Below are 13931 nucleotides of genomic sequence, written 5' to 3'. Positions count from 1 at the left end.
CTTCATTCCAAACATTCACATTCACTTGCAAGTCTTTTTCTGATTTTGCCACAATTACCAAGTCATCGGCATATATCAACTCTGACACGTAAACTTGTTGAAGTTTATACACCCCAACCCTAGTTCTTTTTACCTTTCCCCTGCATTCTTTTGCAATTTCGTCCATTAGAGTGATGAATAACAAAGGACTCAGAACACCACCTTGTCTTACACCTGTCCTTGTTCTAGAGATGAGCAATTGTTCGTTCTTATATTATTACGTGTACATTTATATATACTCTTTATTGCTTGGATTAACTTCGGTTTCACATTTCTACGGTTTAATATTTCCCAGATCTTGTTACGTGGCGCCCGATCAAATGCTTTTTCCAAGTCCACAAAACAGAGATACAACTTAGTGTTATGCTCTAGGGCTTTTTCTGATAACTGTCTCACCGTGAATATGAGATCGGTTGTACCTCGCCCTGGCCTAAAGCCGCATTGGCTGTCATCCAGTGTGGCCTCGATATTTTCTCGCAGCTTTTTCTCTAGTATTATTTCGTAGATTTTACTAGCAACTACCAACAATGATATTCCTCTATAGTTAGAACACTTATGTTTATCGCCTTTTTTGTGTAATGGTAGAATAGTTGCAAGCGTCCAATCTCTAGGTATGCATCCGGTACACCAACAGCTCCTTATGATCTTCCATAGAAATTGTAATCCTTCTCCTTCCATATATTTAATTAGCTCAGCCTTAATATTATCGTGTCCTGCAGCCTTGCCATTTTTTAATTTTAAAATTGCTTCCCTGTATTCTTCGTATGTTATGTCATCATCATCTTGTTGTTCAGTTAAATTGTACTCCTCCCTGTCATTCTCTATTTTGTTGTTGTCTCCCATTAATAACTCCATAAAATGTTCTCGCCATCTTTCGGTAATCTCTTCATTTTTTAATAGTATGTTACCATCTTTGATGAATAGATTTTTTAAAGTCCTATAAAGCAACTTCACATTACCCTTACTATCACTTTCCATTTTATTTCCAAATTCTTCCCATTGACGATTCTTAGCTTCTTTAATTTTATTTTTAACCAGTATTCTCTGTTCCTTATATTCTTGATAATTACTTTCACTTTTATTGCTTATATACTTTTTCCACAAATATAGGGATAGAACATCATAAATCATAAAAAGGTTACTTAGTAAACAATTTAGGCCGGGAGCTGAAAACAGTCTGTGACATAATTATGATATATTTCCTTTAGACATTTCGTGATGTAACGCTGTCGAGATATTTTTTTGTTTTATGCTTATTTTTTTTTAACAATACCTAATAAATATATACAGTGATGAGCGCGCTAATAACCTGCAAAATAGCTCAAAAGATGGAAAACATAATACATTGCGAAACAAAAAGAGAGGAAACTAGTGGAGGTGGAAATTATCGTTATAAACGTCTAAAATAACATTAAATTACATAGTTCCCCACCTTTAGACTTATCAGAGGAGTATGACAACTGTCACTGTGACAGTAGAATTTTATAAAATACTCCTGTCACAGGCGTCTAAAGATGGGAAACTATGTAATGTTAATTTATACGTTTATAACGATCATTTCCATCTCCACTAGTTTCATCTCTTTTTGTTTCGCACTGTATTATGTTTTTCAGCTTTTGAGGTATTTTGCCGGTTATTAGCTTGCTCATCACTGTATGTTGATTTTCATCCATTGTTTGCAAAAAAATTCGTTGTTTTGATTTCTGAGTGAAAAAAAAGTACCATACCAAAAAGTTAAAAATCGTTAAAACTAAAAGAAATGACACCGCTACGTCGAGAAACTCATAAGCAAATAAAATCTTTTTGAATTTTTCTTTAATGTGATCCAATCATGAGTTCTGATGTTCACCGCAAAATCCATTGTTTTTTGGGGTGTCTTTAAAAATTTGCAACCGTTGCATTGGCTTATTTTTCTATATTTTTCCTTGAATTTTTTTTGAATATTCTATGAATTATTGTACTGAATATGCTTATTTAATTTAAAAATAAAAAAATTCTATCATACTTTAAAAGAAAAGGTAAGCTAATGATAGCTATGACAAGATTTTAATAGGCAACCCATGCGAGTCATATTTGTCTATGTATGAAATTTAATAAAAAAAAAGTTTCATCCAAAAAACAGATGGGTGAAGGTCGACATACATAGATTCGGATCCCGTAATAAGAGTAATGTCAAAAGAGTAATGTCGGATCCCGTACTATAATTTGATCTATATAAATAAACTTTTATTTTTTTCTAATGCCCCTAATGGTGTAATAGCTAGCAACGTTTTCGAGAAAGTATTTTAAGACAGCTGATTCTTTCATATATTGTTCCCTATGCTTCCTCGAACACCGTAGCGGCCATCTGGCTGCTGATACAGGTTGCGTTCATTACTGCGCAGCACACCTGTACAGATAAATACAAAATCAGGGTGATTTATTAGTGTGATAAAGCTTAGTAGATCCGCTATAGTAATAGACAGCAATAAAAGTTAATAACAAAAATTGTAGCCAACTTTGAGCTTCACATTATAAAATTAGTTAGAATGTTACAGGGTGTTCGATAACATAGTGGCAGACCAAACTTTTGTTTTTTTAAATAGAACACCCCATATTTTATTTTATATTCGAAATCTTCTTAACTTCCCTATCACAAAAACATAGAGGTTTGTTATGTTATACAGGGTATTTACAAAGTTATAACCAATGTTCTATGAAAATCGTAATAAGTTCAGCTCCCTGTATAGATAAAAATAAGCACAACAGCAATGGTTTATTGGTGCCATATTTTTTTGTTAATTGTCAAAATTTATAAAAATGGTTGATATTGCTAATTTTCTTTATATCGAATACAGGGTGAGTCAAAGCGCAAGTACATTATTTTCTCAGTAATTTTAAATAGAACACCCTAATTAATAACTTGCTCGGAAAAATGAAAATATCTCGAAAACTAACAAATTTAGGCATAGGGAATATTATACAAAAATTAAAGTACGGTAATGATACTTTTCGATGGAGATATAAAATACAGGGTGTTCCATTTAAAATTTCTGAGAAAAGAATGTACTTGCGTTTTGACTCACCCTGTATTCGATATAAGGAAAATTAGCAATATCAACAATTCTTAAAAATTTTCACAATCAACAAAAAAATATCGCACCAATAAACCATCATTGCCGTTGTGCTTGTTTTTATTTATACAGGGAGCTGAACTTGTTACGACTTTCATAGAAAATTGGTTATAACTTTGTAAAACCCCTATATAACATAACAAACCTTTATATTCTTGAGATGGGGAAGTTAAGAGCATTTCGAATATAAAATAAAATATAGGGTGTTCCATTAAAAAAAACATAAGTTTTGTCTGCCACTATGTTATCGAACACCCTGTAATGCTAACTAATTTCGTAATGTGAAACTGAAAGTTGGCTACAATTTTTGTTATTAACTTTTATTGCTATCTATTACTATAGCGGATCTACTGAGCTTTATCACACTCATCAATCAGTATATTGAATTTAAATTATTTTAGGACTAAAAATTTTTTTGTCAATACTTTTTAAACCACAGAATGCAATTACAGTTCATAAGTCTAATAATGTTAAAAAAGTAATGACAAAAAAAGTTTTCGTCTTACAATAATTTTAAATTCGATATATCGTGGGTATACTGCAAAAACTGACCAAATCAATTTTTATCGATTTTTAGTTTATGTGACCAAGTAACTCCAAAGAACTAACCGAATACCTGAAAAAATTCCCAAGGCAAAATTATAAGGTTTGATGCCGCAACACACATAACATACAAATGTCTATGTCTGGGTATGCGTATCAACAGACTGGAAGAAATGAACATGTTGACTTGGTTACTTTTGCATGAAATATTATTCATATTGTATTCATGTCAACATTGAACTACGACAATTGGATATTATGACTTGGTCACTTTTCTATGTTTTAGTTTTATCTATACGTTGTATGTTTATCTGTTGAACGATCACGTGTTGGAAAAATAGATATTAAGTTTATCTTTCATTTTATCGTATAAAACAGCAATTTAAATATTGTGCAGCATAATTTTTTAGAATCTGGGCATTCTTACATGCAAGTAGATTACATGCACAGTGCCATAGAAAATGCTAAAAATAGTGTTCCAGATAATACACTATGCATGATTAGTTACACATTTTTAGACTGGCCAAAACAAAAAAAGTGATGCATATAACGTACAGGAATTAAGGTATAATGCTTTTCTTGATATAAATAATCTAGCTGCTAATGTAGGTACTCTGAAAAATAGAACCATTGACGAAAACTGAAATCGTGTTAATTGGCTAAAAATTATATGTATGTGATATGAAGAAGACAAACCGCAATATATTGTTTAAGTACAACTATACTGATCCAGACTTTCTTATGTTCAATGTAATTGGGCGTACTAAACGAGTTATAAATCTTATAAAAGAAATTCAACTACTACTTTACTACAAAGAAATTCCTATTTCTAAACTTAAAAAGCAGGATCTTCTAAAATTGTGTAGACAGGAACAACTCCCTCTGAATTCCATGCTTGGGTATCAGTCAGTACCATCAGAGTGGGAAGATGTTGCTCCAGAGCCATCATTATTGTCCGATTCGGATTCAGATTAGCTCTACTTTTCCTATTCGGATTCAGATTAATTCTAGTAGAGAAACGTTTACATTTTTGTTATCATTTTCCAATTTAAAAAATAAAGTAAATGTTTTTATTTGAAACTTCAGCCTTACACTGTAAATAATTAAAATTAGAAGTATTTTCTTTGTGATTTATTATTCATAAATAATCATCTTTTTGTGACCATGATTTAAATTTGAGCGAATTTCTACATCAAAAAGTGACCAAGTCAATTTTTTTTCGAAAAACAAAAAGGTTAATGTGATTTTTAGAGCTACTTAGAATCACTAACTTCAACCATTTAATACCTGGAAAGAAAAAATACATATCCTTTTAAAATGATTTAAAAAAAATTAAAATAAAATTACAGAATATTCAACATCAATTATCTCGAAAGCCCGATATTTGACTTGGTCAGTTTTTGCAGTATGCCCACGATATTTACCTGTACAAGTGTGCTGCGCAGTAATGAACGCAACCTGTATCAGTAGCCAGATTTCCGGTACGGTGTTCGAGGAAGCATAGGGAATAATATATTAAAGAACCAGTTGTCTTAAAATACTTTTTTTCCGACGTTGGTCTTGGTCCATAATGAAGAAGGAACTGGAGATTGTGTTTACCATCAAACGCATAAAATTGCAGTATCTGGGGGACACGTTATAAGAAATCAGCACCGTTACTCCCTGCTGCAGTCCATATTGCAAAGTAAAGTCAAAGACAAGCGAGGACCCGGTAGAAGGAGAATATCATGGCTGCGGAATTTGAGAACATGGTTTAAGAAAAGCTCAACGGAACTGTTTCGAATCACAGCGAGCAAGGTTATGATTCCCAATATGATTCCCAACATCCGAAACGCATAGGAACCAGAAAAAGAAGAAGAATGCCCCTTTAAATTTTATATTGGTGAATCTACTTATCTAACTATGTTTGGAGCATTAGTAGATTCTTTTAGGCCATTGCTTCTTGATATGCTGCCTTCGTGTCTTTTAGTTTCTTGTCTTTTTCCAGTTTTCTACTTTCTAAATATAGTCCAATCATTTGTACTCTGGGCTAATTAACAAAATACAAGGAAAAGTTATTTACCAGCAATTTTATTGCTGGAATCGAATCTTATGATTGTATATATTAATAATATAGGTATGCAAAGTCCTCAGATAGTGTGCTACTTTTTTTATAAACAAAATGGCGCCCGAAAATCGTGTTTTTTTTTCAATTTTTGCTCTATAACTCCAAGGATTTGAACTTTACACCAAAAACATCCAAATAAAAATTCACCGTAATTAAATTTTGCATAGAGGCTTGTTTTTCCGATTTCCCTCAACGAAAATGTTCCCCGGAAAATGCGGGTATTTCCAACAAAATATTTAATTTTCAACTGAAATTTTAGATAAGTAATTGTTTATCAATAATTAAATAACTTGGTAATATAAAACCTCTTTTCGTATAGATTATAATTCCAGAAGCCAATGGAAATTGAATGAACAGTTTAGCAACAATTGAAATGTTAATTAAAAATTTACGGTCGCTATAATTACCAAAAAATGATGATACATAAGACTAACTATTATTTTTGTATAAAAAGACACTGTACCTATCTAATGTACTTTACAGAATTAAAATTGGACTATTTAAGCGGCCTCAGTAATATTTTAAAATTATAAACAATTTTTTGGCTTATAAACAAATAGAATATCTCGGGAAATATTCAATTAAATTAAATCATGAAAACGGTATTGGAAAAAAGTGGCAGGACGCTTCTTCTAAAAGTAAAAACGTTTAATTGTGATGAGTGGTTCCTGAGATACAATCGGTCAAAGTTGACCAGGCTCATAATTTTCGAACCGTCACCTTTTAATTTTTGTCCTCTTTCTCCACACCAATTTTCATATCTTTAGAGTAGTCATAACATATATTATTATAATAAAAACTATCGATATTACGTGTGAAAATTGCCAAAAATAGCAAAATTCCAATCAAAAACTAGGTTGGAGAAAATGTAATCTCAAAGTTCAAAATCGGTATACGTTAAAAAAGTGCATCTTCTCGGCTTCCCATGGAGCAATTTTCTTCATTCTTTTTTTGTTCCCAAGTAACTCGAGTAGAGCCATCTAACTAACGCATTATTGAATGTCAAACTTGCTTTTGTTTTGTTATAATACAGGGGTGGCCAAGCTTCTTAATAGTCCGAGCCACTTTTCACAAGTTGAAATTTTTCGCGAGCCGCAATAAAATACTTATTCAAAAAGTATCTATGTATAGAGGGTATTTACAATTTTTTTAACAGAACTTTTACTTACTGAAAACCGAAATACAATTACGAAATATTTAAACTTAATTACATTTTTGTTTTCCTTCTTTTGATAATTCTTTAGAATTTGGTGATATGTGACTTCTCAGTAATTCTTTTGGATGCTGGTTAGGTAATATTGATCGGTGTTAGGATTTCACGAATTATAAAATGGAATAAAATGGTCCACACAAGTACGTTGTTCCTAATATGGAAATAATTCGACAAGCATTCTTTTTTAGGGTACCTTCTTGGATTCTGGTACAAATTTCCAAAATTCGGTATTCGGCGTCGACTTATAGTTTTATTTTCGAGCTTGATCTTCTTGCGTCTCTATTAATTTTAATTCTCCAGATGTTGTTTGGGTCATATATTGGTAATAATAAAAAATTCACCTTATGAACTATGTTCATTTCAAATGAATTCGGAAAAAAATGAAGAGACGATTTAACATATTTTAAGTCTTCAAATCTATTTTGGAGTTCGGTCAATATTCCTTCCGGCTTTTTTATATACCTACTCGTTAAGTTTTTCTAGTATAATATGGTAAAAATTTTTTTCTAAGTCGAGTAAAATGACTTAAATGCAAAATGTGTACCTAATACAAATTACATCTGTAACAAGAGTTATACAAAAATCGGTCTGGATTCGGTTGATTACTGACTTTTACATTGCGCCACTCTTATGTAATGTTCGTTAGCGCAGTTTTCGATGTGTCATATCATTCTTATCTTGGATGGAAATGGAATTTGTTACAAAGTCTTTCATGTTTGTTGTCAGTAAATTAAAAGACATTTTGAAACACATATTATGGAACGATAATAATTTTTTTAAATCATATCTAATACAAAATTGAAAGATAACTCGGGTACAATCGAGAGCCACAAGTAATCCTTCAAAGAGCCGCATGTGGTTTGCGAGCCGCAGTTTGGCCACCCCTGTTATAATAAATTGATTTATTTATAAGAAAATAAAACTACATATTTTTTCCAGTTATAGACTTTTTTTAGATAAACTTACTACAAATGTACCTTTTAACGTTAAAAACACAAATATTCTCATTTGAAAGCTGTATAGTTTAAACTATCTTTATTTAAACAAATTAAAAGTTTTTGTTATAATAAATAAATTAATTTATATCAAAACAAAAGCAACTTTGAGATTTAACAATGAGTTAGTTAGATGGCTCTACTCGAGTTACTTGGGAACAAAAAAAGAATGAAGAAAATTGACATGGGAAGCCGAGAAAATGCATTTTTTTAACGTATACCGATTTTGAACTTGGTGATTACATTTTCTCCAACCTAATTTTGCATTGGAATTTTGCTATTTTTGGCAATTTTCACTCGTAATATTGATAGTTTTTATTATAATAATATATGTTGTGAGTATTTTATAGATATGAAAATTGGTGTGGAGAAAAAGGACCTAAATAAAAAGGTGACGCTTCAAAAATTATGATCCTATTGTTTATATCTTTGCCGTAAATGCCGGTCAACTTTGACCGGTTGTATCTCAGGAACCACTAATCACAATTAAACGTTTTTTCTTTTAAAAGAATTGTCCTGCCGCTTTTTTTCCAATACTGTTTTCATGATTTAATGTAATTTAATATTTCCCGAAATATTCTATTTGTTTATAATTTTAAAATATTCCTGAGGCCGCCTAAATAGTCCAACTTCAAATATGTAAAGTACATTAGATAGGTTATTCATATGTACCATAATTATTGTGGTTATTATAGTGACCGTAAATTTTTAATTAACAATTTAATTGTTGCTAAACTGTTCATTCAATTTCAATCGACTTCTGGAATAATTATAATCTATACAAAAAGGGCTTTTATATTACCAAGTTATTTAATTATTGATTAACAATTACTTACCTAGAATCTTAATTGAAAATTAAAGATTGTGTTGGAAAAACCCGCATTTTCCGGGAAAATTTTCATCCAGGTAAATCGGGAAAAACACGCCTCTATGCAGAATTTAATTACGGTGAATTTTACTTTGGGTGTTTTTGGTGTAAAGTTCAAATCTTTGGAGTTATAGAGCAAAAATTGAAAAAAACACGATTTTTGGGCGCCATTTTGTTTATAAAAAAAAACTAGCACACTATCTGCGGACTTTGCATAGGTATATATACAGTCGTAAGATTCGATTCCAGCAATAAAATTGCTGGTAAATAACTTTTCCCAAAAATGGCCTATTCTCCGATAATCTGCCCAGACTATTGGTAGTTTTACCTGGAAAGTTTTCCGGTATTTTTGAAAATTGGCAGTTTTATTAATTTCGGTATGCTCTTTTCGAATTTCAACTTTGCTACCTAGTATCTCCGCAGCTCGCACCGCCATATTGAAAAAATGGCGCTTAATAACAGTTTTTTGAGAATATCTCCTTTCCGTCGCATTTTAAGAAGAAAATATTTATGTACAAAATTAAACTAGAAAAAATTTCCTACAATTTATGTATTTATAATTTTTTTCATAAAATCAATCGTTTTTGGCGTACGAGCGCCACAAAGTAGGTACATTTCAATGGACGTTTTGAAAAAAAAACTCATTTTCACACCAACTGTAGGTAGAGAAAGCGGCGCGTTTTTTTATTGTGGTTTCTTCTGTAGGCCTAATCCACATGCTATGCATTTATTTAGAAATTTAGCGCAATCTCCTTCGGTTTAATGTTCCTGATGGACCAGGTGTTAAGGACTTCGCCCTAAGCATCGATCCAGACATGTAGACCGAAATTTCGTTCGCATCATCTGCGATGTGACTATCAAACTCATTACACGTCTGTTCGTTTTCGATTTCATCGAAAGCTTTTTCAAAAATAGATGTCGTTTCTTCCTCTTTACTATAATTATGTGATGAAATTTGCGAATTATTACAAGTACCACTACGGAGAGTTTTAATCCAGCTTTTCTGCATCCACAGGCTTTCTGACATCATTTTTTACGCTTCAAGAAATAAATTTCAATAGCGATTCTGGAGCGGAGGGTTGGAGCATCGTAAGAGGAATTTGTCAATTTTTGTTTCTTTTTTTCCATCCCCATTGTTATGCATTTTTTTTTCATTCCCGTACCACTGCTGAACCTGGTTCGGAAAGAATGTTGTCGTGCTGCTGCTTCTGTTGGTGATAGCGACGCAATATTCACTTTTATATACTAATTTTTTGAAGCACACATATCTATGTTTGTTTAAAGACATGTTCTTACTTTTTACATCACTGTAACCGTATAATTGAAGAAGGAAACGTTCTTATGCTTTAGCAATGATCTGTGGATCAACGTTTAGACTTTTAAATACCTAAATACCCTCGTTAAAAATTTGATGTTTTCGGAGTACATTAATGGATTTCATTTTTCCTTGGTTATAGAGTGCACATTATGTTGTATCACAGTCACTGAAGGCATACAAAAATAAAATATGATCTGCAGCTGTTTTATCCATGATACTTTCGGTGGGATATATTTGTTGGGAAAATTTTCCTTTTCCTGGTTTGAGAAAGTACATGTTTGATCGCGTACATAGAGCTGTGAAAAGAATCCGAAGATCTATATCTTTGCCAACCACTATTACGTTATCAAATGCTGGTGAAACATTTATTGCGGTATTGATGATTAGCGTATCCGCATCTTCCGTGGCTTGTGAGAACATGAAATTTTCCCTTTCAAATTTTGTCTTCAACATTTCAATGAGGCGGTTCTTTTTCACATCATTCCCCAGGAATTGAAGAATTTCAACTTGTGACACAGTTGGAATCATTGTCTCGTCAAAAAGTATGTCTACTGAAACAGCTATTCGTGATCGTCGGGATCGCTCCGGGTGTTTGGTACTACGGTTTGCTACATTATGGATTACGGTATTGGATTTATATTTCGATCGATCTAGTTACTGCAAATAGATGAAAATGGTTCACCGCGGTGACTCGGTTACCAAATGACTAGATGTAATAAGGCGGCAATAGTAGAATATTTTAAAAAAATATACGAATAACATGTGGTGGTGTAGATAAATAATACTTTTTCACGCTGGTACGCGACTACTATTGATTTCAGTGGCGGATATACGGGGAGGGAAAAAGGGGAAATTTCTCCCCCTAATAAGGTCCAACATCAAAGAAAAAAATTGTTGAAACATAAAAATATATTAAAAAATGTAAAGACTGAAATAGTTTTGTACACACTTATGAATACAGGTAAATAGGGAGAAGTGTACTTTTGAAGTGTGTTTTCGGCTTATAAAGCCATCTTCAGAGCTATGCTACAATAAAAAGGTCTAATGAATAATTGATTTTAGAATTCAAAAGTTTAACTTACGTCAAAAGGTTCAAAATACCACTATGAAGAGAGATGTATCCCATGTATGATATAAAAATACTTCTATTTTTTATGCAGTTTTTTAATTGATGGAAAAAAATTGGAAAAAAACCTTGTCAGATTGTTGAAAAATGCTCAACCCAGCTATTGTTTTATGGTCGGAAAAGTTAAAAACATCTATTACAAGCACAAAGGACTTTCACACGAAAAATTACATTACATAAAACGAATATATTTGATCATGGTAAGGTCGAGCAACCTTACCATCTGAAGTCTACGGTGTCAGCATGCAGAATGGCGGTATGTGGCATGGAGGCTTTTAATGTCTTGGCTTGTCTGTGTCGGCTGTCATTAAAAGCCTCCTGCCAAATACCGCCATTCTGCATGCTGACACCGTAGACTTCAGATGGTAAGGTTGCTCGACCTTACCATGATCAAATATTCGTTTTATGTAATGTAATTTTTCGTGTGAAAGTCCTTTGGGCTTGTAATAGATGTTTTTAACTTTTCCGACCATAAAACAAAGCTGGGTTGAGCATTTTTCAACAATCAGACAAGGTTTTTTTCCAATTTTTTCCATCAATTAAAAAACTGCATAAAAAATAAAAGTATTTTTATATCATACATGGGATCCATCTGTCTTCATAGTGGTATTTTGAACCTTTTGACGTAAGTTAAACTTTTGAATTCTAAAATCAATTATTCATTAGAGACCTTTTTATTGTAGCATAGCTCTGAAGATGGCTTTATAAGCCGAAAGCGCTCAGCTAGGAAGTATTTAATTTACACACTTAAAAAGTACACTTCTCCCTATTTACCTGTAAAAATATATTAGCTGACATGAAACTTAAACCACAGACAGACAAATTCAACCCAATAAACACGCTAGTTAGGAAACTTAAGGGAACTTAATGCATATAAGTTATTATTTATATAAGTTATTATAAAATTAAGGGAACTTAATGCATATAAGTTATTATTTATGTCTTTTATGTAGTTTGGGTTTATCTTTTTTGTGACTTTTGGTTGGTGTTTCATTGGAAGTTTCCCCTTAAGGCAAATTTCCTCTCCCAAGGCAAATGTCCAGATCCGCCACTGATTGATTTAACAGAAAAAGATATAAATACATAAATTACTATAGGAAATTTTTTCTAGTTTAATTTTGTATATACATGTTTTTTTCATAAAATGCGTCAGAAAGGAGATATTCCCAAAAAACTGTTATTAGGCGCAGATACGAGGTAGCAAAGTTGAAATTTGAAAAAAGCATAACTACCGAAATCCATAAAACTAATAATTTTCAAAACTCCCGAAACATTTTCTAGGTAACTCTCTTTTTTTTGACCAAATGACTGAACTAATAGTATTATACATTCTATAATCAAATATTTATTTGCAGCTTCAAGTTTAGTAGGCAGCAAAGAATCCATTTACAGTTTAGCTATGAATCCATCGGGTAGTATAATAGTCAGTGGATCCACAGAAAAAGCTCTGAGGCTTTGGGATCCTAGAACATGTGCCAAACTGCTTAAATTAAAAGGTAAGTTGGTTTACTTTTTGAAAAAACATCAATATTTAATTTGTGTTACGTAAATATTGTTTAGTTCAATAGCCTGGCTGTTCTCAGGGTTCACATTATTCAATAACTACTGTAACTTATTGTTTTGGTTCCACGTTTTGTCTTAAATAATTAAATTCAGTGCTGTTTTTGTAACAATATAGGTTCCGGTACGCAATCCGGGGGGTTCCGGGGGTCTGGGGAGTGTTCATAAGAAGGATCTGCCCCCGGGAAAACCTTTTAAATTTAACCTCAATAACGGTGTTTTAAAGCTATTTGGGAGCAAGGAAAAATTCAGGAATTTGTCTATAATTTTGTTGTTTTTTTTTTAATTTTGTCATCCCAAGAGGTACCGGTACGGCGTACCGGCGCGTACCGTCACAAAAACAGCACTTTTATTATATTGCACAATGTTTTGAAATTTTGATTTTTTTAGCTATACATCCCTGAATATCAGTTAATTCTCTGGATCTCCTCTGGAAACTCATGTCGACTATTCAAAATGGCGACTTCAAAATGTGATATTAGTCACTATAACTTTTGAACGAGACGTCCGATTTCAACCAAATTTGGTATATAGGTTCTTTATTTAATGTGTAGGACCAAGGTCTTGCACCGGAAGAATCGGTTCACAAAAAGTTGTGTTTTTCCTAGTTTTTATGTAAAAATATGTTGTTTTTTTTTTCAATTCTTTCACCCTGTATATATTAATTTTTCAAACAATTAATACCGCCATTGAAAAGAGCGTAAATATTTTTTAGGAAATATTTTGAAGTTTTTAGTTATGTTAATTACCATTTAATTAATGCATAACATATCTTCACACGTACTTATGTGTGGCAGATTCGGGCAAATATTATAAGAATTATTGTGCATTTAATGGTAGAAGCATATAATTTGGACAACATATACTACACATATCAAGGTTCAAATATAGATATAAGGCCATCTCAGATTTTGCCTTTTACAAAAATGGCGGGCATTCAAAATGGTGACTATACATACATATGTAACTAATAGCACGATAACTTTTGAACGAAAAGTCCGGTTTCAGCCAAATTTGGCATTAGGGTTCTTTTTTTGATGAGTAAGATC

The 13931-nt window shown here is 32.2% G+C and overlaps 1 protein-coding gene across 1 annotated transcript in view; it reads left to right on the top strand.

The window, feature by feature from the left end:
• LOC114334842 (WD repeat-containing protein 48 homolog) overlaps positions 1–13931 on the top strand; it is a 160711-nt gene that overhangs the window by 25979 nt on the left and 120801 nt on the right. The window contains exon 4 of the mRNA XM_028284954.2: positions 12678–12818. Coding sequence (XP_028140755.1) covers positions 12678–12818 — 141 coding nt within the window. The remainder of the gene's footprint in view (positions 1–12677; positions 12819–13931) is intronic.

This window comes from Diabrotica virgifera, chromosome 3, assembly GCF_917563875.1.
Source record: "Diabrotica virgifera virgifera chromosome 3, PGI_DIABVI_V3a".
Classification (NCBI taxonomy): Eukaryota; Metazoa; Arthropoda; class Insecta; order Coleoptera; family Chrysomelidae; genus Diabrotica; species Diabrotica virgifera.
The sequence above is the reverse complement of the archived record's forward strand: the minus strand, read 5'-3'. Positions and strand labels throughout refer to the sequence as shown.